The following is a 25,989-nucleotide window of genomic DNA, read 5'->3' on the forward strand; positions in this document are numbered from 1 at the left end:
GGGGCCATCTCTGACTCATTTTTCTGCATGATGGTGCAAACCCCTGTTGCATCAGCATGAGGCCGACAGGGCGGCAGCGTGCCAGCTTCCCAGTACTGTGCAACACACCCCTGTTTTTGGCAGCTGTGCATCACACCGCAGCTGGGAGAAATCGGCAAAATCCCAGTGCGAGTAACCTCTGGAGATCAGAGTCCATATTGATACGGGCACCTTCGGTGTGTTTGGGCTCATGCAAGCTGGAAGCTGCCTGGCTCAGTTTAGAAACTGCCAACGCTGTAGGTTGTCTTCAAGAAGAGCAAAGCTTTAACGGGCCGAGCTGTGGGTTTGCCTGGAGAGTTAGGACACGGGAGTGGGAGCTCCATCTTTCTTACTCCGTGATGCTTCACACCGGCATTCCCATCTCCATGGGGAGGCTGTTGCAGGTGCTGTCCCGAGCACGGCTGTTTCTGCTCCAGTGTTGCAGGTATTTTTCAGTACACTTTGCAAGTAGATAGTTCCTGCCTTGTTTGAAGGTAGACCCTTCATTTAGACGTGTTAATGCACTGACACCCCAAATTCACTAAAGGGCTTTGGTTTAACAGCAGGTTTTGCTGAGCTGTGTGATGCCTGCATGGGGGGTTGTCTCCACCTCCTGTAGTCAACAGTTGCAATTTTCAGAGCCAGCATTTTCTGATAAAGTTGAAAAAAGCAATTTTAAAAGTTTCCAGCCAGATTGAAGACCTAATGTCATCACAGGTGCCACTTGTGAAGCAGTTGGGGAGCAGAGGCTGTGCACGTCAAAGGAGAGGGCATGCCTCTGCGCTGGACAAGTTGTGTGTGACCTTGATTTAAGACTTTCAAATGAAAATTGGGAGCTTGGGTCCTAAATCTGAGAGGAATTTGAAAACTACCCTCAATTTTTGCAGACTGGCACAGCTTTAGTGGAATGGGCTCTGCTTGAAAATGTACTGGGGACAGGGTCTAGCCCTGGCTCAGCTTGGCAGGTGCCAGGCTCATGGCTGCCAGAGATGAAGGAGGAGCAGACCAGATCATCCATGAGATCTGCTTTATAGCAGAAGATGTATGAATGCTATGAGAAGATGAGCTTCTGAAATTGCGTTTATTTTAATGGGAGTTGAACTGGGCAAAGTGCATCTGATAGATGTGTTGATATCTTGATTTAAGATACAGGAATGAGTCTGGTGCCTGTGAAGGAAGGCAGCAACGTGAGCCCAGAGCAGCCTCTGGGCTCCAGATATTTTTTTTCTTGGTGAGCCTTGTGGGGTCTCAGCACTGTTAGGGTTTTTATGTGGTCACGCAGAAGAGATTAATGTAAATGCTGTTATTTCTTATGGTGAGACTAAGCCTGGTGGAATTAGCGTATCCCTGTAATTAACATACTAAACCCAAACCTGTTTGTTTCTTTTGGGGAAGTGAATTTTAAAACCAATTACACACCGGTCTTAAGGGCATGAAGCTCCATTTTATCTCTTTTTGGCATGAAAATAAAGGATTTATGGGCCTTAAGCATGGCACTGCTGAAATCATGGGACATCTGGGATAGAGATGGAAATCACTGTTAGGTTGGATGCACAGGGTAGCTTTTGGTGGCTGCAGGAAAATGTGGTTGATGGCTCGTGCTCGTAGTACGCAAGGTTTGCTTGGCTGCACAGGGATGCCGCTTCATAAAATAACCCCTCTGCTGATGAAAATGGTCTTGTCAACTTGAAAATAGTTTAATTGTTGGGGTTTTTAATTTTTAGGACAGTTTCCATGGGGTTAATTTTATCCACTGAAATTAGAGGCTAAACTAGAGTCCAGAAGAGAAAAATAAAGTGTTTTATTGATGGAGAGAGGCTGGTCTCAGGGCAGATATCAGCACGAGCATCCCTGCCTGCCCTAGCAGCTCCCGCCTCTGCAGCTGATTTGAGCCAAGAAAGTCAGAGCGGAAACCTTAGTTATGCTTCTGGGGTAGAAGAATATTTTCAAGGATGTAAATGGGGAAAATCTGTGGGGATTTTATGGGCGTTTAGTGGTAGGATCTGCCGATGAGCTGTGAGCCCTGCTCCCTGTTTGGTACCACCATAAGCAGCCTCAATCAGAGGAGGCTCTGGTTTAGACCCGTGAAATTGTTGTTGCGTTACTCTGGAAGGATCACGTGCCAGTTTAGGTGCCGCTTCCTATCCAAGAGTAAAAGGCAGCAAAATTATGATGGGGTGGGGGAAAAAAAAAATAATTAAATGAAAAGTGATCGTTATGAACCTGGAGCTAAACTATTGCTTTTTCTCCCCTTTTCCCTCCTTCCTCTCTCTCCTTTTAAACAAACACCACCACCCAAAACTGCCAACAAACCCCCTTTCCTCCGTTTCCCAGGAGCTCTCCTCGAGTACGGAAAGTCTTGATAAGTCATTCTCTCCCGTAAGTGGCCCGTTTCGTTCCTGCGCCCAGGCTGCCTGCCTTCCCCGCGACAGCAGCATTTCCTCTCTGCCACGAAAATACTAAACTCTGGCACCCGGCGATGCACCGCAAGCAGCTCTGGTCCCCAGCCCTCCGCCCCCAATGTCTGCACCGCTTGAGCCCCCAGCGAGGGCAAAGCCAGCATCTCTCCCCACCACCGCTGGCACCGTGCTGGCCGTTTCTCGTGCCGCAGCAGCCGGGGTCGTGGCGGTGCCAGCTTCGTCTGAACATTTCCTGCTTGTTCAGCGAAACGCCTGTGGAAAGGGAGCTTTGGGCAAATTTGCTTGCACCAGTTTGGCTAAAATAAAGCAGAAAACCCCAAGGGGCTGGGGGGTGCCCTGGGTGCTCATTCCCTGCCCCCCGCCCCCCCAAAAAAAGGCAGCGAGGGAGAGAAAAACCCTCGTACCACCGACAAATGGAGGCAGGGGAGGGACTTGGCTGATGCTGCCAATTTTGGTCTGAGCAGTCACTGACCTTTGCGTGGCGGCGTCCGCAGATGAAAGAGGAAATGCTGTTTCCTTGAATTTTACTTAAAAGTTCTCTGCCAGATGGGATTTAATTTGCTTTTTCCACGAATCATTATTTTTCCCCTTCTGTGTGTTAAACTTTGGTCTTTCAATCAAAACCCAGCATTTCCCTAATAGAGCATTTTTCTTTCAAAATGAGCCTTTTTCATTATTTTTTTTTTTAATCAATAGCATCTTCCTCATCTGTGTTGTTTTCCTGCCGGTGGGTGTGTGTTCTCCATCTGGGATTCCCAGTGGGCTTCCATGTGTTGAATATGTAGTCCATGATCAAAACCACTTAACCTGGCAGCGGTGCCTTGCGTAGCCCCCATCCTCCAGGACAGGGTTTGTATGGTGAATTCCAGCCTCTTTAGCCTTTATAAAGAGTTATTTGACACGTACCCAGCTCTTGTCCCTCTGTCCCTTCAGAGGGAGAATTTTCACACCTTTTATGCGTGGCATGGTGGGGGCAGGAAGGCAGGCAGGAGCATTGATGCTGCAGTCATGGACAGACGCCAGGCACAAGGCTTTTACCCCTAAGCCCACCCCAATGGAGACTCCTCCTTTCATTTTTTATAGAACTCCTCCAACTCCACTCTTTTTAAGAGGTGCAAGGGACAGTAGGATGCTCGGGCAGCTGTGGGTGCTGGTGGTTGGGTGGGAGGTAGGCCACCAGGCTCTGACTCCCAGTTTGCCACCCAACCTGACTTAAGTTGCTTTATTTTTTTTCCCCTCTCCTGCTCCTCCCAGCAAAGGCAGTGACATCTCTTCCTCTGTTGGCTTTTTGAGGCTTGGCACCGGTAGAGCTCTTGAGGCTCCTCAGTCCCAGGACGTCGCAGAAGCATCTTTGCAGTCCTCGGGCTGTGACAATGGTTGTTGTCATCACCTCATCTGCCTTGACCATGTTACCCATCTTGCCATCACCTGGGGCCGGGTGGTAGCGAGTGCCCATTCCTCTCCCATGTAGCAGGAGACCTTTTCTTCCAGGCTTTGTACACCCAGGTTGTTTATCCACAGCAGATGGTTATTGCAGCAGCTGAGGCTCTTTGCAAGCATTTATGCCAAATTTAGAAACCTGCTGCAGGCACCTGCACTGAGCTGAATGGTCAAGGCATTTATAAATCATGCCAGGTATCGGTTATCAGCGCTGATGCTGAAATCCTCCTGGCAGGCAGCTAAGCTAAAGGGACCAGGTAGCAGCCCTGCTCCGCACTGCTGAGTAGTTTCCAACTCTGAGTATATCAGGTGGGTCTCACTCCTGTGGAGCGAATGACCATGGACAGCAGAAATGGGGGTTTGCCACAACTTTGCTGTATAAAGCTCTGAAATGACAAATTATGGTGGTTTGAGCAGGGGAGAGGTGGGATGTCAGGGTAAAGGTAGGTAGAACAGCAGAAAGCACTTTGGCAGCTGAGGCTGGAAAGTGTCCCAGATTAACCCCCCTGTTTTTTGAGATGCTTAAACCTCACCCAGACAAAACTGCCCAGATGTGATGGCTGTGCGGAGCTGGACCAGCCTTGCCCATTCGCCATGTCATGACACCTCCAGCACCACTCTGAAGCTGTCAGCTGAAGCTGGGTCTCCCTCCTCTGCCAGTTCTTTAGCCACAAACGCATCTGTATCATTGTCCCTGCCCAGTCCTGGGAAGTGTTTTAAACCACGTGGGGAGAAAGATGCTCCTGGAGTGTGTCTTAGCAAAACATAAACACAAAGCCCTGCCTAATTTAAGAGCAGGAATTTTTTTTTTTTCAAAGCCCTGCCAGTGAAATGTTTTGCTGTGGTAGACAGTAAATGATAGAAAGTAAATACTTATGTTGGCTCAGAGCAACGGAAGGATCCTTGGGATGGTCAGATGAGGGAAGAGCATCTCCCGTCCTCTCTCTTTGCTTGGCTTCAGGACCCTGATATTAATGAGCCGGGGCAAAAGCAGCTCTCCACCGCCCAGCTTCAGCGTGACGGGCTCTTTGGGCAGGCTGGAGACAGCATTTCCTGTGATGGCTTGGGCCAGGGACGGCCCCGGTTCAGCTGATGCTGTTTCCAAAGCTGCTTCTCCATAACAGGATGCGAAACTTCCCATGCCAAGTCCCCCGATAACACCAAAGACCGGAGCAGAGCTCAGTGGGATGCCTCTGGAGCGCAGTGGGATGGGGAAGAGGAGCTGAGACCTGAAGGTTCTCAACTGAAGCATGAACATCAGAGGTGCAGAATGGGTCACGGAGGTGGCAGGGTGCTCCCAGGCTCAGGACAGCTTTGCTCCGCTCACTGTGAAACTGGGAGAAGATGCATCAGGAGGTGCTTTGGGATCCCTGGAGAAGAAGGGGTTTAAAAAATGCCTGTGCTTGTGATACGCCGATTGATATAAGTCTGAATCAGGAGGACTTTGCTTGCAATCTGCTCCTGCATATGGGCACCTCCTTGCCTGGCCACAATCCCAAATTCTCACCAGTGACTCTGTCATTAAATTATTCTGCCGAGACAAGTAATGCACAGAGACCTCAGAGTGGGTGAGGGGGCACAGAGCTGTTGTCGTGGTTTAACCCCAGCCAGCAACTAAGCACCATGCAGCCGCTCACTCACTCCCCCCCCACCCAGTGGGATGGGGGAGAAAATCAGGAAAAGACGTAAAACTCCTGGGTTGAGATAAGAACGGTTTAATAGAACAGAAAAGAAGAAACTAATAATGATAATGATAACACTAACAAAATGACAGCAGTAGTAATAAAAGGATTGAAATGTACAAATGATGCGCAGGGCAATTGCTCACCACCCGCCGACCGACACCCAGCCAGTCCCCCAGCGGCGCAACCCTGCCCCCCCCCCCCTTCCCAGTTCCTAAACTAGATGGGACATCCCATGGTATGGAATACACCGTTGGCCAGTTTGGGTCAGGTGCCCTGGCTGGGCATGAGAAGCTGAAAAATCCTTGACTATAGTCTAAACACTACTGAGCAACAACTGAAAACATCAGTGTGTTATCAACATTCTTCACATACTGAACACAAAACATAGCACTGTACCAGCTACTAGGAAGACAGTTAACTCTATCCCAGCTGAAACCAGGACAGCTGTTTTGGGGACATTATCAACTAAGTGCCAAATCTGGAAACCTGCATCGACCAGAGAGCAGAAGGCCCTTAGAGGAGCAGGGACATCGCAGCCATCGGGGTTTGATGGGAGTGGATGGGAAGAGGTGTCGGAAGGAGCGGAGTGTCTGTTGAATATTGTTCTGCTCTTTGCAGAAATTGGATTAAATGCAATTGAGGGAAATGGTCCCGGAGGTCAAGGAAGCATTGAGGCGCAGGGTGGGCTGGGTAGCAGGAGCCAAGGCAGAGCAGGGTCCAACTGGGACCAGGCACTTTCCAACCCGTTGGGGGACGGAGCATCAGCTGGTGCAGGGTTTTAAATATTTATCCTCTGCCTGGTAGGTGAAAGCGATATCGCTGGCTTAGATGCTGTGCAAATGCTTCCTCCTGTCCTGAGGATGCCTCTGCTGCGCTCACTAGCAAAGTGGGCAGGAGAGCAGAGCACGGTGGAGGAGAGGGCAGCACTTACCCCTGAGTTTGGAAGGATTTTTGACGTGGACTACAGATACGAATGATTTCCCACCTGCCCTTTCCCAAAAGGGAACCACCAGACTGATCCTTCTCCTCTTTTTACCATCCCTTTATTTTGCCGTGCAGCCATTCCTGGCTCTCTGATGTTTTTCTTTGCTTCCTTTTCTCACGCTCCATAGCTCCTTGCATGTGCATTTCCAGCATGATTGTACAGTAAACACTTTGCAAGTTTAATTCTGCATCTTAAATGGCAAAATCAGCTGCAATCGTTTGTTGTTCTGATTTAAAAGCTTGAAAAAGTCGAGCAGAGAGCTTGACTTAAGCTGCGGGGTGTGGGGGGCCTCCTGGGTGTAAGGGCCTTCCCGAATTGCAGTTTGATCTTTGCAAAATGGTTGAATTGAGCCAGGATTGAGGCTTTGGGATGAGGATACAAAACACCCAATGCCAAGCCTGGGATGAGGCCGATTTGCGCTCCCTCTGCTGGCTGCAGGGTCCTGGCCACTGTGGCCCTGGGGGCCCAGGGGGTTTTGGGGGCACATGAGCTCCGGAGTTTTGGGGAGGAGGATTTCTGGACAGGACAGCAGCAGGGGAAAAAGTGCTTTGATCCTGCCCTGCTCTGCTCCCAGATAATGAGCCCAGCTTTCCAGTCACTGAAGTATCACCCAAGAGCAGGGAAGAGGGTGGGACGGGAAGAGCCTCCTTCTCTCTCTGGAGTTTATCCCGGTGCTTTTAGACTGCAGAGCCCGATTGCAAAACTGCCGGTGTCTTATCAACCTGCTGCCTTTATAACACTTTCCCCCCCACCCTCCTTCCCTAAACCTTTTTTTAGCCTGTCAGACTCGCCCCTGAGAGAGAATTCATCAAATCCCTGATCGCCATCGGGAAGCGCCTGGCCACTTTGCCAACCAAAGAGCAGAAGACCCAACGGCTCATTTCGGAGCTTTCGCTGCTGAACCACAAGCTGCCGGCGCGTGCCTGGCTCCCAACGGCTGGCTTTGACCATCACGTGGTACGGGTGCCCCACACCCAGGCAGTCGTCCTCAACTCCAAGGACAAGGTACGAGTGATCGGAGAACAGTTTTGCCTTGAAAGGCAGACTTTTGTCCTGTGCGCAGCCCCTGTTTGGGCATCTAGTGAAAGAAATGCTTTGAGCATGTGCTTAGGACATCTCCTGGGTCCCAAGAGTAGTGTTACCGCTTCCAGGGCTGGGAGCAATGGGGAGAGAGCTCTGTGCAGGCAGCTGGGAGGGGAAGACATATCCCTGAGAGTAACTGTCCTCTGAAACGTGCGCTGTAGCGGTCTCTGGGAGGTCCAGCCCTGCCCTGGGCACTGTTCCACATCTAGTGAAAAGCACAGCTTTGCCCCAAAAACCATATGCCAAAAAGGAAAAGCATGCACCCTGCAAGAGCGGAGAGCATCGTGCTGCCTCCTGTAGCTGCCTGGCACTTGCAGCGACTGCCCTGCTAATGCTTGGTTTTGCTTCCTGCAGGCTCCCTATTTAATCTACGTTGAAGTACTTGAATGTGACAATTTCGACACAGCGAATGTGCCCGCTCGGATCCCCGAGAACCGCATCCGGAGCACCCGCTCGGCCGAGAACCTCCCTGAGTGTGGGATCACGCACGAGCAGAGGACCAGCAGCTTCACCACCGTCCCCAACTATGACAATGATGACGAGGCTTGGTCCGTGGACGATATTGTGGAGCTGCAGGTGGAGGTGAGGCCGGGGGTGCCAGGCAGGGTTTGTCCCTTGCTAGCGCTGCAAGATGCTGCCGGGACGCGGTGCAGCAGCACTGCAGGACAGGAAGGCCCTTTGAGGAGCCAGTGCCAACCCAGCTCCTGCCTGAGATAAAAGATGAGTGGGAATTGCACTTCAGTAGCCACTACATCCCAGCTCTTGTACCTTTCCCCTTCCAGCTGCCAGAGATTCACACCAACAGCTGTGACAACATCTCCCAGTTCTCTGTGGACAGCATCACCAGCCAGGAGAGCAGGGAGCCTGTGTTCATTGCTGCTGGAGACATCAGGTGAGGCTGGCATGGCAAGCACAGCCCAGGCAGTGGCTTTATTGGGGTGGGTTATGAGTTCAGATGAAAAGAGGTGGGGGCATGCAAAATTTCTCTGCTGGATTCCTGCAGAAAAAACATCTGCATGGGTTAAGGAGGGGCTGTGCAAACTCTGGGCAGTGGAAGTTTATGAGAACCCTAAATAGAGGCATGTAAGAGATGCTCTGGGCTGGTGCAGCCTCCTCTGCTCAGCCACTGGCATCTTCCGTGCTGGTGAAGCGGTGGACTTGGCCCTGGCTTGGGGTTTGGAGTGAACCCATGAGCTTCGTAAAGTGCTTTGGATCAAAGAGGCTCTGGGTGTGTGTGGTGATGCCACCTTCTCCCTCAGCAATGGGTTTCGCTGCTTAAAAGCTCTGTCTTGCAGACGGCGGCTCTCGGAGCAGCTGGCACACACCCCCACCTCCTTCAAGAGGGACCCCGAGGACCCGTCTGCTGTCGCCCTGAAGGAACCCTGGCAGGAGAAAGTCAGGTAGGGCTGGAAGTGCTGGGTTGGTCTCAGCACTGCGGGGACTTTGTACGTCCTGGAAATCCAGGGAAATTGCTCTCTGATTTGCCCAGTAAACAGCCATGGCCTCGACTTTAGGCCCTGCTTGTCCCCAGGGTGGGTGTGTTGACTCGGGACACAGGGAGGTGGAGGACAGCAAGCAGTGGGTGTGCCGGCAGAGAGAGAAAATCCAGGGCAGATTTGCTGCTGTTGGGTTAGGCTTTGAGGGGCTTTACCAGGTATTTATAGGCATCCTTTACGTCAGAAGAGTTTGGCCTGTCCCAAAATAAACTCATTTGTGTTCTTGCTATCAGAGTTGTACGTCCAACCCCCAGATTTCTCCTTGAGCAAAAGGGAGAGTCCTCTGGGCTCTATGGGTTTGGGGTAGTCTTGTCCACACAGTTCTGATGGAGGGACTGGGGGATTCAGGGAGAGTTAATTCCTTTCTGCTGTTCCCAGAGACAGCTTGTGGCTCAGGTAAGATTTGCACCATAGTTTGGTGAGGGCTCGATGTGCAGTTCTTGCAGTCCTAGGCCCTGGAGCTCCTTCTGCTGCAGTCCCCATTGAGCAGAGCTGCTGCATCTCCAGAGGCTTTCCTTGCCCCTGAACCCCTGATGGGAGACCTCCAGGCTGACTTGCTGCCCGGCCTCCCTTTCCTCACGCTCCCATCCTTGTCCGTTCCCTGCAGGAGGATCCGAGAAGGGTCCCCCTACGGCCACCTGCCCTCCTGGCGCCTCCTCTCTGTCATTGTCAAGTGCGGGGATGACCTCCGGCAGGAGCTGCTCGCCTTCCAGGTCCTCAAACAGCTGCAGGTGAGAGGGGAGAGGGGCTGCCCACGGGGTCCGTGGCTGCGTGGGGCCACCCTGGATCCTGAAGGATTTTGTCACTCTCTCCCACAGTCCATCTGGGAACAGGAGCGTGTCCCACTCTGGATCAAGCCATACAAAATCCTCGTCATCTCCGCCGACAGCGGCATGATTGAGCCAGTTGTGAATGCTGTGTCCATCCACCAAATCAAGAAGCAATCCCTGCTTTCACTGCTGGATTATTTCCTGCAGGAACATGGCAATTACAATACCGAATCCTTCCTGACAGCCCAGAGGAATTTTGTGCAGAGCTGTGCCGGTTACTGCCTGGTGTGCTACCTACTGCAAGTCAAGGACAGGTGGGTCCCCATGCCATAGCTGTGTCTTCTACCAGGATTTGTCATTTTGTCCCCGGGTACAGCAGGGAAATCCTGGGAGCAGAGAGTGCTGCCATGTATGCGCTTGCAAAGTTTAATGGAAAGTTCCCCCTCTCCCACGCAGGCACAACGGCAACATCTTGCTGGATGCGGATGGACACATAATCCACATCGATTTTGGGTTTATCCTCTCCAGCTCCCCCAGGAATCTTGGCTTTGAGACGTCTGCCTTCAAACTCACCACAGAATTTGTGGATGTAAGTGAGCGGAGGACGTGATGGTGAGGGGTGATCCCAGTGTCGGGTGGCAGAGTCGAACCCTTGGCAGCTGGGTTGACACCGTGGCAGTTGTTGGCCAGCTCTGCAGCCTCAGCCGAGCTGCTCTTGGGACCCAGCTGATGAGCTGAAAGCTGGGGGCGCTCTGTTTGCCATGTGGGTTCACTCAGAGAAGTGAAATTCCCTAAAAAATCCCATTGTGCCCCTCCTGTTGACAGTCCCTCTGCTCAGGGCACACTGTTGTCCTAAAGCTTCTCCATCCATTGGCCTCCACCCATACAGCCTCTCCCTTCCAGGTGATGGGTGGGCTGGACGGGGACATGTTCAACTACTACAAGATGCTGATGCTGCAGGGTCTCATCGCTGCCCGGAAGCACATGGATAAAGTTGTGCAGATTGTGGAGATCATGCAGCAAGGTAAGGGGATCCAGAGGGGATCAGAGCCGGGTCTTCCCCAGAGGTGCCACGTGTGGGTCCAGGCTGCATAGAGCATCGCGCAAAAGTGGCTCAGTGACCCTCAGCACACGGAGGAAAGCTCGTGGGGTTTGGAGAGCGCCTGGAGAAGTCAGGTTTTGGGCAGCCCTGTAAGGGTCTGGGGTCTGCAGGGGGAGCTCCTGGCTCAGGGAAGGGGGTTGGGGCACACTGGATCCCGTGAAGTCAAGGGGTTCCTGGGTTCACCCGGCTGTGTCCGAGGTGTGAGCGCTGCATGGATCAGAGCGGGTTGGTCTGAGCAGGGCGAGTGTTTCCTGGGCAGGAGGGAGGGTGTGTGTCCCCCAGCCCTCCTTTACCTCTTGGATCTTGCAGGGTGTGGGGGTTCCTGGGCTGCGCTGTGGAGCAGGAAGGGAGCTGAAAGGTGCCTGTGGCGTTGGTCAAGCACCATTGTGCCCCAGGGAAGCCTAAAACACACCCAAAGGAAGGGGGTTGCCATTCCCTCAGTGTGGGAACAGGCCATAAATGCTCCTGGCGCAGCTGCGGCGGCGGCGCGCTCCATGGCAGCGGGTTGTGACTAACCCTGACACCGCCTGGCAGCTACCGGGAAATCCCTGTGCCACAAACCAGTCTCAGAGCCAGCGACAGCCATGCTGGATGGAAGCCATCAAGCCCTTGGGGGGCTGTGCTTGCCCCAGTCCCATCCCGCCCCCCCGCGCCAAACCCTGTTCCTCCCTCCCTGCAGGGTCGCAGCTCCCCTGTTTCCACGGCTCGAGCACCATCCGCAACCTGAAGGAGCGGTTTCACATGAACATGACGGAAGAGCAGCTGCAGCTGCTCATCGAGCAGATGGTGGACGGCAGCATGCGCTCCATCACCACCAAGCTCTACGATGGCTTCCAGTACCTCACCAATGGCATCATGTGATGGCCACGGGCCTCCCTCTCCCAGACCAGCTCTGTGCCCGCTGCCACGTCCGGCCCAGGCCTGAGCTTTGCCCCGAGGAAGAGGTCTCGGTCCTTGACGGTAAAAAAAAAAAGAGGCCGAGTCTCAGCATCTTCCTGGGGCTGCTTTTGCCAAGACTCAACAAAATGAAATGAAAAAAAAAAACCTGAAGCAGTCGAAGCAGGAAAAAACCCACTCCTGAAAAATCAAAGCAAAACGGATCACGCGGTAACCGTTGCTGTCATGCAAGCGCAGGGTCTGGCGGTGGCCCGGTGAAAGCCAGCAAAGGGCCTTGGGACGTGGGGGGTAGCGCTCGCCCCCACGCTGCTGCCTCTTCCTCCCGTCAGTATTACGCCCATTGGTGTCCTGTGAACTCTCCCACAATCTCATGAAATGTTTGGGACTGGGGGTGGGGTGTGGGGGGGGTGGGCCTGGCCCCCACCCTTTGGCGTCTGCTGTGACTTGACCCTTCTGCCGGTACCACTTGAAGGCAGCAGCCGTGAACCCTGATGGCCCTTCCCTGCATGTTCCTCCACCGCAGCCTCAGCATTACTCGGCTCCCACCCTTGGCCCCCTTCTTTGTTTCTCGCAGCGCCCTTTCCCCCCTCCCCACCTTTTAATGAAAGCTGAAATTCCCCTCATCCCACCCAGCATAGGTCACTGCTCCAGCACCATCCCATAGCACCCACGGCCGGTACGTCAAGGTTGGGTTCCCCCGAGGCTGGTGCCCACCTGGGGTGTTGGCACTGCCTCCTGCGCCTTTTGAGCAATTTTCTTATTTCTTCTTTTTGACTCTGTTCCAGGAATTTGGGACTGTGAAGCTTTCTCCCTGCCCCCGCCTTGCAATAATTTCTGTCTACTTTTCCTTGTCTTTAAGTGTCAGGCAGGGACTGGGCAGCTGTAGCTGGGCTGGTGGTGGGGGCTTTCCCTCCCCTGGAGCCCTGGCATGGGTTTGCCCAGGAGATGCTCAGGGGATGGGATGGGAGGGCAGAAGGAGCCTGGCACTGCCAGGCCCAGGGGAAGGAAGGAAGGAAGATGTGGCAGCCCAAAAGTTTTAACCGCCCCCCAGGTGCCTAGGCTCCAAGGGGCCCCCTGCAACCCCCCCCCATTCTCCAGCCTCTTTCTTTGCTTTAAGAGCAGTGACCCCACACACACACACCCCCCTGCGCCCCCTGTCCCCCCAGTCTCAGCCCGTCCTGCTGGTCAGATGGTGACACCCCCACCAGCCCTTGTCCCCTCTGTGGCTGTCGCTCCTGGTGCCTCCCCTCACCCAGCGCGCCAGCCTGTAACCCCGGATGTCCTCGGTCTCTTTGTTTAGCACTAATTATTTGTCATGTTGATTATTTAGCATTAAAAAACAAAAATTCTATTTTAAAATGCTGGCTGCCAGTGGCCAGGAACCACTGGGTGGGGGGGGGGGAATAATCAGGGACTGAAGGGGGGGGGGTGGTCCCCAGGCCAAGGGCACCCTAAAACCTTGGTCAGAGGCAATCACAGACCTCATTTCGGGGTTCCCCACCCCACCAGCTCTGCCGGGGGCAGGGGCTCAGAGCAGCCCTAAGGCCTCTGGGGCAGCAAGGAGGGAAGAGGGGGCACTCAGCCCCTTCCACTCCCATTTTGGGGCAGGACCAACACCTTTGTGACGGGGTGGGGGACACAGACCCCCTCCTGGGACCCACGCGGGGCCATGTAAACAAGACAGGGCACAGCAGGGGTTAAACCACTAAAAGTTTAATTGCATTATTACTACAAGAATAAAGGATACCTGAGAGCCTCTTGCAGTGCCCGTAGTTTTAATGTAGCATAATCGCAACCCCTAAAAACAAGTGTACAGACACCCCCCCTGCCCGCTTTAACAGAAGTCAATCTAAAGGCACTGAAGTGCTTGAAAACCAAGATTACAAAGCAATTTGTTTTGTTTCCTTCCTCTAAAACTCATAGAAACTTTAGGTTCTTCTCTATTATTAAACATCATTTACACGTTCACAGCCCCACGCAATACAGCTGAGGGGGGGGTCGGGGAGGCGAAGGTGGGGGAAGCAGCGGGGAGGCTCAGCGCCAGGGGGGTGACCTGGCCCAGGGTCTGTGGGAACCGCTGGTTGCTTTTATTTTTTCTCCTTTTATTTCAAAAGCCGCCCCCCCTGCCTCTGTGTGTGCCATTCAGCTGAATCCACCTGCAGCGAAGGGGAGGATTACCCCCTTGCACTTAAAAAAAAAGGAGAAAAAAAAAAAAAAGGAAAAAAAACCCCAACCCCAACCCCAACCCTGGCAAACCAGCTTTCCCCACCCCAGAAAATAAAAAAAAAACCCAAAACAAAACAAAACCCAAAATCACAACAGTAGTTTGGTTTTTTTGTCACTTTTAGTGTATGTTACAACTTTACACAGCGTGTTAGAGGTTATTCACAAGGAAATAAGGAGCCCAAGGTTAAGTTACTGAAATAATTACTCACACAAACACCCTACCCCAAGCACAGGTGCTAAACAAACAGAAAAAGTAGAAAGTTTCTTTTCTGGCTGTTTTTTTCTCCTTCCCCAAAGGTAATGGGGGGGACACGGTGACAGCCCCATGCAGGCGAGACCCTGCTGTGCCAGGACCGAGCTCTCACGCACGCATGAGTGTGGGGACATGGTTCACAGTGGCCAAGGGGGAACTCGGTCCAGCCCTGTGGTCCTGAGCCGCTCTGCACCCGCGAAGGGGATCGCCGAGGAAGAGGAGCAGCCGCAAAGCTGCCTGCAGGCCAGGCGGTAGCAGAGCTCTCAACCCCCAGAGCTGGGTGGGAAGGGGGCGGGGGGGTGGGGGTGTCAGTGGGTGACACCAGTGCCCCTGGGAAAAGCCCCCCCAGGACTCACCGTCAGCGTTTCAGTCTGTAACGGGATTCAGCAGTGGCTTTCCCTCCTCATGGCCGGCACGGATCCTGGTCAGGGCATGGGGAGATTTCCCCCCTCGGTGCAGCTTTGTGGTGCTGGGGGGGGTGTCACGGTGCCGCCGGGCTCGCGCTGATCTCGCCCAGAGGCCTTTTTTTGGCTTCTGTTTTAACTCTGCCAAACGAAAATCTCTTCCTCCTCCTCCCCAGGGAAGGCTGCCAGCTGGGGCCCCAAGCGCAGCCATCCTGGGGCACGAAGCGACGAACGTCCAAAGGCCGGCGCCACCTCGAGTTAGTGCAAGTGAACGTGACGAGGGACCTCGCACCGCTGGCAGGTGAGTAGAGCCAAGGAGGGGCTGGGTGGTCTCTCTGTGATGATGGAGACCAGCCATGAGTCTGGAATCTGCTTCTCCCCACGGCTCCCAGCAAAATACAAAATAAGCAACATTCAAAAGGGAAAGAAGAAAAAAAAATAAAGGCGGATTTTGCTGTGATGTCATTGTCAGCACAGACATCTCTGTCCTGTGATGGAGAAGTCTCCCCTGGTCCCCAGGTCCCGCCCAGCTCCAGCGCTCCCCCAGGGCTGCCCCTGTCTTGGCCTGGCTTCCCTTCCAGCATGGCACCTCCTGGACAGAGCGGCTGGGAAGAGACCCACGGTGTAGAAGAAGAGCCCATGACTCAGGATTGCCAACAGCAGCCACGGAGTGGGAGGTGTCATTCTCCCATCCTTGTCCCCGTAAGAGGAAGGCCACCGTCTCTCCCCGCAGACAAGAGCAGCTGTGGGGTGGGTCACATCCCCACATGAGGACAGAGCAGCAAACAGTGAACAAACCATTTGGTCTCCCCGAGAGCAGGGCAGCAAGTCCGGACTCTGCCCTTCACTTCCTGTACAATAAGGCAGCTGAAATCCTGCCTTCCTCTGGCTCTTGGCCACAAACCAGGGTGGGCAGAGGCCCCCGGCCTAGGGGGACACCGGCCGAGCTGATTCAGCAAGCCAGGCACAGGGAGTCAGGCCGGATTGTGCAAGCCGGGTTGTCGTCTTTCTTCATGGCTCTCTGATCCAACCCCACGTCAAAATGCTGCCCAGGAGGAGGGAAGGAGGAAGGGGGAGCCCAGGCGGGCACTGGCAGCCTGTGTTGCAAAGAGCTCTGTGCTGATTATATACATGTCCCGTTCCCCCTCTGCCGGGGCCCTAGTTTTCAGGGCTCGCGTTCTGCCTGGCACGGATGAAGGCCATGCCGTGGGTGCGGAAGTGCGTCTTGAGGTTGAGCTGACTGTCAAAGCACCGGCCGCAGACCTTGCAGGAGAGCTTGCCATCGGCCGCGTGCTGAGCGCCTCCTTCCAGGGGGCTCCGGGGCCCTGGCTCCTCCATCTCGCTCGCTCCCTTCTTCTTCTTGTGGGTGATGAAGCGGTGGCGGTTGAGGGAGACCTGGGAGGTGAAGCAGAGCCCACATTCCCGGCACTGGTGGGAGCTCTCGTCAGTCCGGTGCTGGGGGATGTGTTCCTGGAAGTCGGCTGAGCTGTTGGCGAGGTAACCACATTTTCGGCATCGGAAGGGGGCCTTGCGGTCGCCCTTGGGGTTTTTGGAGGGAGGGGTGGTGCTGTCAGGCTCCTCGCTGCACGAGTCGCCCTCGTCCGAGGACAGCTTCCGCTTCCGACTGGACACCTGCGGGAACGGTTTGGCTAAGCTTTAACGGGTGCCCGATTTGAGCAGCTCCTGGCATAACCCAACCTGCTCAGGGATTTCCCAACGGGCTCCTACAGATACTTGCTCAGATAAAGGCTGAACAGGCCTTGGCCGGCCCCAAGAGCTGTGCCCCTGCTGGTAATGCCAGCCAAGGGGCTCCCACAATGGCCTTTGACTTGCCTGTACCCCTTGTGCCAGGCGCTTCTGCCCCTCGCAGCCTGGGGCGGCTCCTGCGCAGGCTCTAAGCAAGACAGGATGTTTTGCCTTTTCTCCCAGCACACAGCAAGAGGCTGAGCCAGCCAAGTTCAGTCCCTGCCCTGCTGGCAGGGAGAGGTGGGAGCTAGGCAAGCTGTGCCCAGACAGGGCCCGCACCCACCCAGCAGGCGCTGGGCCTCACAGCGGGAGGAGCTGCCAGTCCCAAGCACTGCAGGAGGCATGGAGGCAAGAGTAAACCAGGATCAGGACTCACGGCGATGCCTTCAACCCTGCCTGAAACCTCCACAAGGCTCCAGCCTTTTGCGAGCACCCCAAGAGACCATAGAGACCTCGTGTACCTGCGTGGTGCCGGTCCCTATCCGGGCAATAATGACCTCCTGGCTCTTCGTCTGGTCGGTTGCCTTGATCCCATGTCGCACCTGGATGTGTTTCTCCAGGATGAGCCGGCTGCTGAAGGTCCTTTTGCCCTCTGTGCAGTACCTGCAGGGCCAGAGCAGGGTGGCAATGAAGTGATGCTCCACAGTGAGGAGCCGAGCCCCAGGCCTGCTCCAGCATGGCTGTGCAGCCACTGAGCCCTGGGTCCCCTGGGAAAGCTGGCTCCGGCATCCTGACCCCCGACTCCAACCACAAACATGCTCATCCACGTTCCTCTAGAGGGTATAAAACCCCAGAGTCCTTCCTGGTACCTCCTTTCCCTCCTACTTCCCAGACACTTGTTCAACCCCCATCATGCTTCAACCATCTGTACCTTTATACTCCCCACCACAGCTTGACTGGGGGAAACCAAAGTCACCCCTCTTAAACCAGACCAGACCCCTTTTCCCAGCCAAACCCTGGGGGTACCGGCAGGGATAGACGCGCTTGATCCCTTCATGATTCACTCGCACGTGTCTCCGGAGGCTTGGAGCGGAGCAGAATGAACGCTCGCACAGGTGGCACGGGAACTTCTTCACCGACTGCAAGAAACAGAGAGGCAAGTGAGTACCGTACAGCGAGTCGAGAGGCTGGAGAGTGGGGGTCCCTGCTTGCACAGAGAAGCCAGACGTGGGAATTCAGTGCTGCTTCAGTTTTCCTCTCCTTGCCCATCTCACAGCTGCACATTTGGATAACGAGTATCTGATCTCTGCTGTTCACCAGAACAGGTAATGTTCCTGCTCCCCAAAATCTCAACTTGTACAAGTGGGAGAAGTAATGTTTGGACTGTGGCAGAACATGGTCCCAGCCCCGCACAGAACCCAGGTGTCCTGCCCCACTGCTCTGTGCCATAAACATTCCCTGCCCACATTTCCAAGTGCTTGACAGAGCCGGAGCTGCAGCCCCCAGCTTTCTCCTCACCTTGCCGTGGTCCTTCTTCATGTGGGAGACGTATTCGTCACGCTCTGGGAACCAGGAGTGGCAAACACCACACGTCCACCCACTGCCCTTCGACTTGTTGACCGTCTTGCGCTGGAAGCGGCTTCGCTTGGTCTTGCGCAGCTCCGGGGAGCTGGGGGGCTCATCCTCCTCCGTGGAGGACGAGGACTCCTCTGAGATCTTGGACACAGGGGTTTCGACAGGCTCCTGCTTTGGTGTGAGCAGGACAGCCGCCTTCTTTGCCAGGTCTTCCTTGGGTTTCTGGGGCTGATGAGTGTTCTGGAAAGCAAAGACAAGGGTGTTGGCAGCTGTCTGGGGTCGGGATTTCGCCCTCCAGCACTGCAGCAGGCTAGAAGGAAAGCCTGCCCATGCCCAGGCCCCAGCCTGCACAGACAGGCTCATCTCCTCAGTCTTTGGGACAAGGGTGTGGGGGACGAGCACCAGTTCTCAGAGTCCTGCTGCACCCCAACCCCAGATGTCCCTGGTGAAGGACAGTTCTCAAATATTAATATCAATGTGTTGTGGAAAGAGCACCAAGCCCAGCCACAGCATTACCTTGAGGTGCTCCAGCATGGTGCGCTTCTGGGCAAAGAGCAGTGGGCAGTCCGGACACTTGAAGACACTGACCCGCTGGTTGAGCAGATGCTGATCGAAGTGGGAGGAGAGCAGAGGCTTGTGGGTGAAGACCGTGTCGCACATTGCACACTTGTAAATCATTCTGTTGGAGGAAAAAACCACCACTGTTTGCACAGCCCATGTTTGGATCAAGAGAATCTTAGAAGAACCCTTTTGGCACGAGGGTTGAGAGCAGCCCTGCGCGCAGTCTTACCCAGGCCAAGGGATGGGACAGTAAAAAGGAGATGGATGCAGCTCCCCACACTGGTGCTGAGCTCTTCCCCCAATGTCCCACCCACCAAGGATGCTCCTGGTTCTTAGGATCATAGAATCATTTAGGTTGGAAAAGACCTTTAAAATCATCGAGTCCAACCATAACCTAACACTGCCAAGTCCACCACTGAACCGTGTCCTTAAGCACCACATCTACATGTTTTTTAAATACCTCCAGGGATGATGACTCAACCACTTCCCTGGGCAGCCAGTTCCAATGCTTGACAACCCTTTCAGTGAAGAAATTTTTCCTAATATCCAATCTAAATCTCCCCTGGCACAACTTGAGGCCCTTTCCTCTCGTCCTATCACTTGTTAGGAGTGATCTCTTCTGGTGATATCTGTCGAGACATCAGCTCACAGGGAACACTTACTTGGACTGCTGATTGCTGAAGCCGGGGTGCTGCGTGTAGACATGCGCGTGGGCGCTGGGGGCTGACTTGAACGCCATGGGGCAGATGGGGCACTTGTGGAACACCTCGCAGTGGGAGGTCTGGATGTGGGACTTGATGGAGTTGACCCCGCCAAAGACCACAGCACAGCTGGGACACCTGGAGAGCAGAGGAGAGTGGGAGGCAAGGGGTTGGCTACAAACAGCACAGGGGAGCTCAGCCGTGCTGCAGAGACTGGTGCACACCAAGTGCTAACAGCAAAGAGAAACGAGCACAAGGGCCCACGCCTGCTCCCTGTCCAACCATGGAACTTGGGATGAGTCCCTGTCCCAACAGACACAGGATCCAAACCAGTTCTGGGCTCTGGGAAAACTCCAGTTTGGAGCAACCAGTCCTGCCCATTGCTGGTGGAGCCAGGGCCCAGGCAGCTCATCAGAAGGAGCAGGGAGAGATTGCAGGGGTCTGATGCTGCCAGCCTTGACTGAGGTGAAACAGTGGCCAGGAGGTCCCAGGAGGAGGAAAATTCCCCTAGGGTTAATAGGGTGAGGGCCAGAGAAGGGGTAAAGCAAGACGTTTACCCTCAGCCCTGTACCCAGCACCAGTGGGGAGAAGGAATGTAGATTCCTGCCCCGCCTGCAAAATGGAAACCCACTGCGGACTTGGGACTCTCCCCTCCAGTCCTGGGCATCCCCCCAGGTCCCTCTGCCCTGACCTCAGGCCACAGTGCCCTACCTGTACCCCACTCTGCGGGAGAAGTGCAGGCAGGCCTCCTTCAGGTGGGCCTCGAAGTTCGCCAGGAGGAAATTCCCTCCGCACTCAGGGCAGACGTGGGGAGGCCGGTTTTTGTGCATCCGCTGGTGGGCGTTAAAGCTGCAGCGATTGGACATGATCATGGGACACGTGGTACAAACCTGGGGGGAGAAGAGCATCGAGAGGTTCAGCCTGGCACATTCACATGTGTACAAAAGGGCTTTTAAGCCTTTTCCACAGATGGACGGGCTAACAACCTGCAACACCCAAAGCAGCCCCAAGCCACGTGCCGCCGGGGGAAGAGAAGTGCTGGGACCCTGCAGGGCACGTTGTAGGAGATAATCTGCTTGTGCCAGCTTGCTGGGTAATTGTTGAGGGCGTTTCGCAAGCAGACAAGATGCCTTTTCCAGGCTTTTCATCACAGATGGGTCCCAGATGCAGTGTGTGCCAAGGGTTAGCTGGGGACCAGCAGCTTGGCAAGGGAGTTTTACCAGAGGGACCAGGGGCGTATTCAAACCAGCTGCCAAAACTGTTTTGAAACTATTTCCAACTCCATGCCAAGATACGGACATGTGGATATCAAGGGGAGAAGCTGACAAGGACTTGAGGAAACAGGACAGGGCTTCCAATAGCAGCTGCCCTGAAAGATGCAATAACCAGAGCAAAGGTGGGGCAAGGAAGGAAAGAAGCAGCCCCCAGCCAGATGCCACGCACAGCAAGCTCTCCTCGGGCTCCCCTCACTGCCGGTAGCCAGACTGGGGTCCAAAGCACTGCCGAGAGGGACCCAAGGGTCATTCTGGCAGCAGGGCAACAAGAAATCGGATGGGGAACAGCAGCTAAAGACAGCCTGGGAGACGAAGCAGGGACACGGGGGCACGTTGGGAAGGGAGAAGGGATGAAAGGTGGCGTGTGAGGAAGAGGATTACAGAGGCTTACGGCTTCAGCCATCCCCATCCCTCGCTGTGCCGAGGAAAGCCTCTGGGTCTCATTTTTTTTTTAAAGGAAAAAAAAAAGCTGTTTGTAGGCAGTGTTGGTTTAGGGAAGAGTCCATCTGCTGGGTACAGGGACAAAGGTACTCTGGGTAGGTGAAGGCTGTTCACAGGTTTTGCCCTGCCAGCAACTTCACATTGAATTTCCAAGCTCAAGCACTCCTCACAGATGGGCCCTCTCTGAGCTAGAAATATTACGTTGCCGCATTCACAGGCAGCAGGTGCCTGCAGGGAGATAGGACGATTGCCCTCAGCTCTCCTGCCCCTGATCTCCTCCTCTTTGTGCCCTCTCACTGCTCCTGCCGCAGCTCTGGTGTGGATGTCCCGTCTTCACTGTGTCCCAAACCCTCCATCAATACCAAGGCTAGGAGAGGAGGTGGGAGTAAAAAATCCTCCCCTGTTAGAAGAAAGCTCTTCAGGACCATCCATATAAGTGAATTTTGGTGCTCCTGGTGACCTTCAAACAGAAAGCAGCCCTCCTCTGTAGCAGCAGGACCATAATATCTGCATTTGAACAGCGTCCTGGCAACAGCAGCAGCTTCAAAGTAAACAGAGTTACCAGGAAACAGCAAATTCTTTCTATGCAAAGGAAGCCAAGGGGGCTGAACATCTCTGGACAACGGGAAAGGTGAAGACATGCCACAGGGAGGACAGGGCTCCTCTGTGGACCTGTTTTCCCTCCTAGCCTTTTAAAGGTCATCCCTCGGCAGTGTTAATCCTGTGTGTTTGCTGGATGCTGCCTGCACTAACAAACCAGGATGTGTTGGCAGCAGCAGGAAGTGCCTAGGATCTCAAGGTTGGCTCTCGAAGAGGGGGAAAAGAAAAAAATACCCAACACACACATGCTGGTTTCTCCAGACTCCATTTGTGCTTCAAGTTGGCAAAAGAGGAAGCAGCCCCCACAGCTCTAACATGGCTCTGTGGGGACGGTTACGTCCCACAGTGGGTGCCAGCAGGCAGGGCACTGACGCTCCGGGACCCACTCTTCCCTCCCTGCCACACCCCAGCTCCTGCAGCCATGAGGCAGCTTTATCACCCGACGACAACCAACAACAGCCTCCCTTCCCTCCACCCAGTGCCTTGTGGGCATGAACCGAACCCCAGCTCGCACATTTTCCTTCCTGCACGAGTTTTACATTGGGAGGAATCAGGCGTGCACAGGCAGGCGCTGCCTAGATTACATTTGGAGAGTCCTCCACTTCTGTCCCGCATCCCCAGGGATGGTTTGCTGTGGCTCTAACATCCAACTCCCACTGCCCTCCCACTCACGTACCGTGCTGCTGGTCGTCCCCGTGGTCACTGCCTGCTGGAAATGCGCAGCCAGCCCAGCTTTGTCTTTGCATTGCTCTTTGCACTCCAGGCACCTGAAGCAGCTGTAGTTGGTCTGCTCCGAGCTGTTGCTCAGAGGCAAGATGGGGAGGTCCTGAGCCCCGTTGGCTGTGGCCAAGGCATCCTGAGCCACACCAGTCACTTTGCTAGCGGGGAAGGAGGTCACTGAGACCAGGGGAGTGATGTCCGGCTGTCCGATCATTTGATCTAAAGCAATTGGCCTCATGACCAAATGGGAGCACTGCATCACCAGGCCTTTGTCCTTGTGCTCCCGGGCATGCAGGAGCAAACTGCACTTGTTGAAGAAGACGAGGCGTTTGGTGCAGTGGTTGCAGGTTACCTCTATGCGCATGCTTCGCCGGTCATAGTGGCGAGCCAAGCTCTTCTCCAGGGCGAAGGAGTCCCCGCACTCCAGGCAGCGGTAGCCGAAGGGAGGCAGGGTGAGGCTTGCATCGGCTGGAGGATTCAGGTTGGGTTTGTATGTTGGCAAGAGGTTTTTACTGTTGAGGATCTTGTTAAAGGCTTCCACGAGGCTGGACTGGCTCCGGGAAATGACTGTGCCCGCAATGGTAGGGGAAGGCTTCTGCGGCTGCACCATCACAACTGTGGTGCCGTTGACTTTTTGGTTGGCCGTGGTGGTGATTGTGGTGGTCTGCGTCACGGTGCTGATGTTGGTCCTGGTGTCAGCTTTGGGCAGGGTCTGCGGCACCAGATTGATGATGTTCTTGGCCACGGCTTTACCTGTCTTTGCTGGCAGTACCACGGATTTTTGCTGAGCCACACTGGCAGCGATCAGCATGGCGCTGCTGGCATTCTGGATGGTGGAGACAGGCAGGACAGTCCCTTTGAGCTTGGTGCCATTGCCAAGCTGAACACTGACGATTTTTGGCCCCTCGACAGTTTTCAAGGGGCTGGAGAGCTCCATTTTCTCCTTGGGCATCTCCAGCATGATCCCTTCCTCTTTCTCTGCTGATGCTGAGAAGCCGGCACCCTCAAGAGAGGTCTCCTGAGAGCTCTGCTCGGCTGGCCCCTTGGTGGAGCCTGGCTCTGAATCTGATGACACCCTGGTCACTGTCCGGGTGATGCTGCCACAAGATGTTTTGATGGTTTTAATCCGCACTTTCAGGGGCCGCGAGGAATTGGAAGAAGGGGAATCATTGTTGTTATCTTCTTCCTCCTCCTCTTCCTCAGCACTGGACATACTCTGTGGACTTCCCATCGACTTCTCCAGAACTTCTTGCTCTTCCTTGAGGGCAATATTGTCCAGCTGCTTTGGAGAAGTGGGGAGTCTGGGGCTTTGTACCACTGGCGAGGAAGATTTGAAGAACGGCTCCCGGGGGCTGGCGGGTGAGCGTTTCACTTCAGGAAGGTTGCTGGTGCTGCTGTCAAGGTTTGGGTCAGAACCAGGCCAGGATGTGATGGGAGAATCATCCGTGGAGTAACGAACAGTGACCGATTTCAGGTGATCCAAAGGACTGTCACCCAAGGCTGCAGCCAAACCCTTCGGGCTGGCTTCATGGCCCACCTCCTCCGAGTCAGACTCCTCTTTTTTGATGCAGGGGATGGTAGGAGGGGACCCGTTTGCACCCCCTGCCTGGCTTGTTTCGAAGGACTGTGGGAAAGCCGGGGCCAGGTTCTCTGTGCTCTCTCCCATGGGCTCTTTGCAGTCCAGCGACGGGGTGGGAGAGGGTGAGAGGGAGGGCACGGCGAGGGATTTCTCTTTCGGCTTGCACTCCCGTGGTCTGTCAATCAGGTTGGCAGCGTTGTCTTCATTGGGATCGGGGCTAAAATGGGCAAAGATATCCAGGGGTTTGGGGCCTTTTTCCTTCACCCAACACTCCCCGTTGGAGGATGCCACAGCTTCCACAGACCTAGAGGTGGGGGACCTGGGCATCTCGGTGGCCCCAAAGCCATTCTGCAGCAAGCGGGGCCCAATGACATGCCCATCTTTACTGCGCCCATCCAGGGCATCGAGCTGCTCGGGGCAGACAGTGTTCTTCACAATCACGCTGACAGCAGTGATATCCGTGTGGGGGAGAACGTGGTCAGGGGGTCCCGGCTCCCCGGGGACTTGCTTGATGTGAGCGTCAGCTTCCTCGTGGCCAGAATGTATGGCCTCGTTTGTGTCAATGTCAGGAATATCAAAAGCTGCCAGAAGGTCATCGAAGTCTGGAGTTTTCATGTCACCCATGGTGGGGAATATGGCAGAGTCTGCAACAGAACAAGGAGAGGAGCATTAGCACCGTGACCTGGGCACGCAAACGAAGCCATCAGAGACAGGTAGCAGAGACACAGACAGGAACTTGCTTCTCCTGGGCCCCATGCTAAGCACAAGATCCCCGTGCTGCCTTCCCTTTGAACCCCAGCCTCGAGCCCCTCGGGCAAATCGCAACACTTCTCAGCCTTTTTCGCTTTGTTTCTTTGCATATCATTTCTTGATTCCCAGCCAGGATGGCAGAAAGTTCAGAAGGATCCCAGCACCCTGGGAGAGACATCTGAGACTGCGGGATTCAGCCCGATAAGGAGCACTGCTCTGACGCCGGAGCCATTCCCCACGTAAGTACAAGCTGAGGAAGGGCAACAGCTCCATAGCAGAGGATCAGCGGGTTGCAATGAATCACCAGGCAGACCCAAGTCAGGACCAGAGAGCTGCAGAAAGAGCAAACACCTCGCAAAGGGAACACACCGTTGGGGGCACCCGATACGACGCAGGAACCATCCTTCCCCCCACAGCAGCAAGGCCGTCCCAAGGCCAGCCCCACAAGGACACAGATCACGAGGAAGGTGTCCAGACAGTAACAAGAAGACTCAGATAAGAGACCTTGAACAAGTGGGCTGTGGAGCAACGGATGAAGAAATAGGGGAGGCTGAGGGGAGAGATGGCAACAGGTTTCAAAACACAGCTGCGGCAGAGACAAAGGGAATAATGTTCCTCCTGTCGCTGCAGGCTGGGTAAGAAATCCCAGGATTAAGCTGCAGCCAGGGGATGAGGCTTAGACAGCAGGAAAGACTCTGATTTATAAGGATAACCAGGCAAAGGATCCTGCTAGGCAGGAGGATGGTGGACACCCCACATGCTGGAGAGCAGCTGGACGCATGTCTGTCCAGGGTGAGCAGATCTGCCAGGAGGGGACAGGGAGGGTCTTGGGTATGGTATTGGGGTACACTGTCCTCAGGCTTCCTGCTCATAGCATGGAGGGTGGATGGTTACTCCTAACATCAATCAGCAAAAGGAAGAAAAAAAAAAAAGAAGAGAAACCCTTATCTCAAATGCTGTAAGGAGTAAACGCAAACACCCTGCAGCCCCACGGAGAGCCAGCCCTGGCAGTCGCCTCTTCCTCCAGCTCTCGGCACTGCCTCTCAGCTGCCGCAGATTAAGCCAAGGCCACTGGAGCACTCACTGCCCGTCTGCCTTCACCCTGCCCTCGCCCTGCCTCCCCACTGCAGAGTGGCATGGTAGGACATTAATCTGCTCCTCGGACAGCACAGCTTATGCCTCAGGGAAATGGCTGCAGCTTACAGCCTGGTCCAACAGCTACAAGGAGATTCACAGCCTGTCTGGCTGTCCCTGAGTTGGGTGGCAGCTGCCAGCAGTGGGAAGGACAGGCAGCAAAGGTGTTCCAACAGCCACGGCAAAATC

At 54.6% G+C, this 25,989-nt stretch overlaps 2 protein-coding genes across 7 annotated transcripts in view; one reads left to right on the forward strand and one right to left on the reverse strand.

Moving 5' to 3' along the window:
• The window catches only part of PI4KB (phosphatidylinositol 4-kinase beta), a 29,928-nt gene extending 16,276 nt beyond the window's left edge, over positions 1-13,652 (forward strand). For 5 of the 6 annotated variants that reach the window (XM_075040706.1, XM_075040711.1, XM_075040707.1 and 2 more), the window contains 10 exons: positions 2,353-2,397; positions 7,326-7,553; positions 7,986-8,213; positions 8,414-8,523; positions 8,927-9,031; positions 9,735-9,858; positions 9,946-10,211; positions 10,354-10,486; positions 10,801-10,921; positions 11,679-13,652. In XM_075040706.1, the coding sequence (XP_074896807.1) occupies positions 2,353-2,397; positions 7,326-7,553; positions 7,986-8,213; positions 8,414-8,523; positions 8,927-9,031; positions 9,735-9,858; positions 9,946-10,211; positions 10,354-10,486; positions 10,801-10,921; positions 11,679-11,860 (1,542 nt within the window). In that variant the 3' untranslated portion in view covers positions 11,861-13,652. The remainder of the gene's footprint in view (positions 1-2,352; positions 2,398-7,325; positions 7,554-7,985; positions 8,214-8,413; positions 8,524-8,926; positions 9,032-9,734; positions 9,859-9,945; positions 10,212-10,353; positions 10,487-10,800; positions 10,922-11,678) is intronic. The other variant, XM_075040710.1, reaches the window with a different exon arrangement.
• A 14-nt stretch (positions 13,653-13,666) lies between these two features.
• Positions 13,667-25,989, reverse strand: part of ZNF687 (zinc finger protein 687) — a 30,764-nt gene continuing 18,441 nt past the window's right edge. The window contains exons 2-9 of the mRNA XM_075040704.1: positions 22,294-24,560; positions 20,014-20,192; positions 19,264-19,440; positions 18,557-18,719; positions 17,984-18,280; positions 17,492-17,604; positions 16,987-17,128; positions 13,667-16,411 (exon numbers count right to left, since the gene is read on the reverse strand). Of these exons, the coding sequence (XP_074896805.1) occupies positions 15,938-16,411; positions 16,987-17,128; positions 17,492-17,604; positions 17,984-18,280; positions 18,557-18,719; positions 19,264-19,440; positions 20,014-20,192; positions 22,294-24,540 (3,792 nt within the window). The 5' untranslated portion in view covers positions 24,541-24,560 and the 3' untranslated portion in view covers positions 13,667-15,937. The remainder of the gene's footprint in view (positions 16,412-16,986; positions 17,129-17,491; positions 17,605-17,983; positions 18,281-18,556; positions 18,720-19,263; positions 19,441-20,013; positions 20,193-22,293; positions 24,561-25,989) is intronic.

This window comes from Buteo buteo, chromosome 11, assembly GCF_964188355.1.
Source record: "Buteo buteo chromosome 11, bButBut1.hap1.1, whole genome shotgun sequence".
NCBI lineage: Eukaryota > Metazoa > Chordata > Aves > Accipitriformes > Accipitridae > Buteo > Buteo buteo.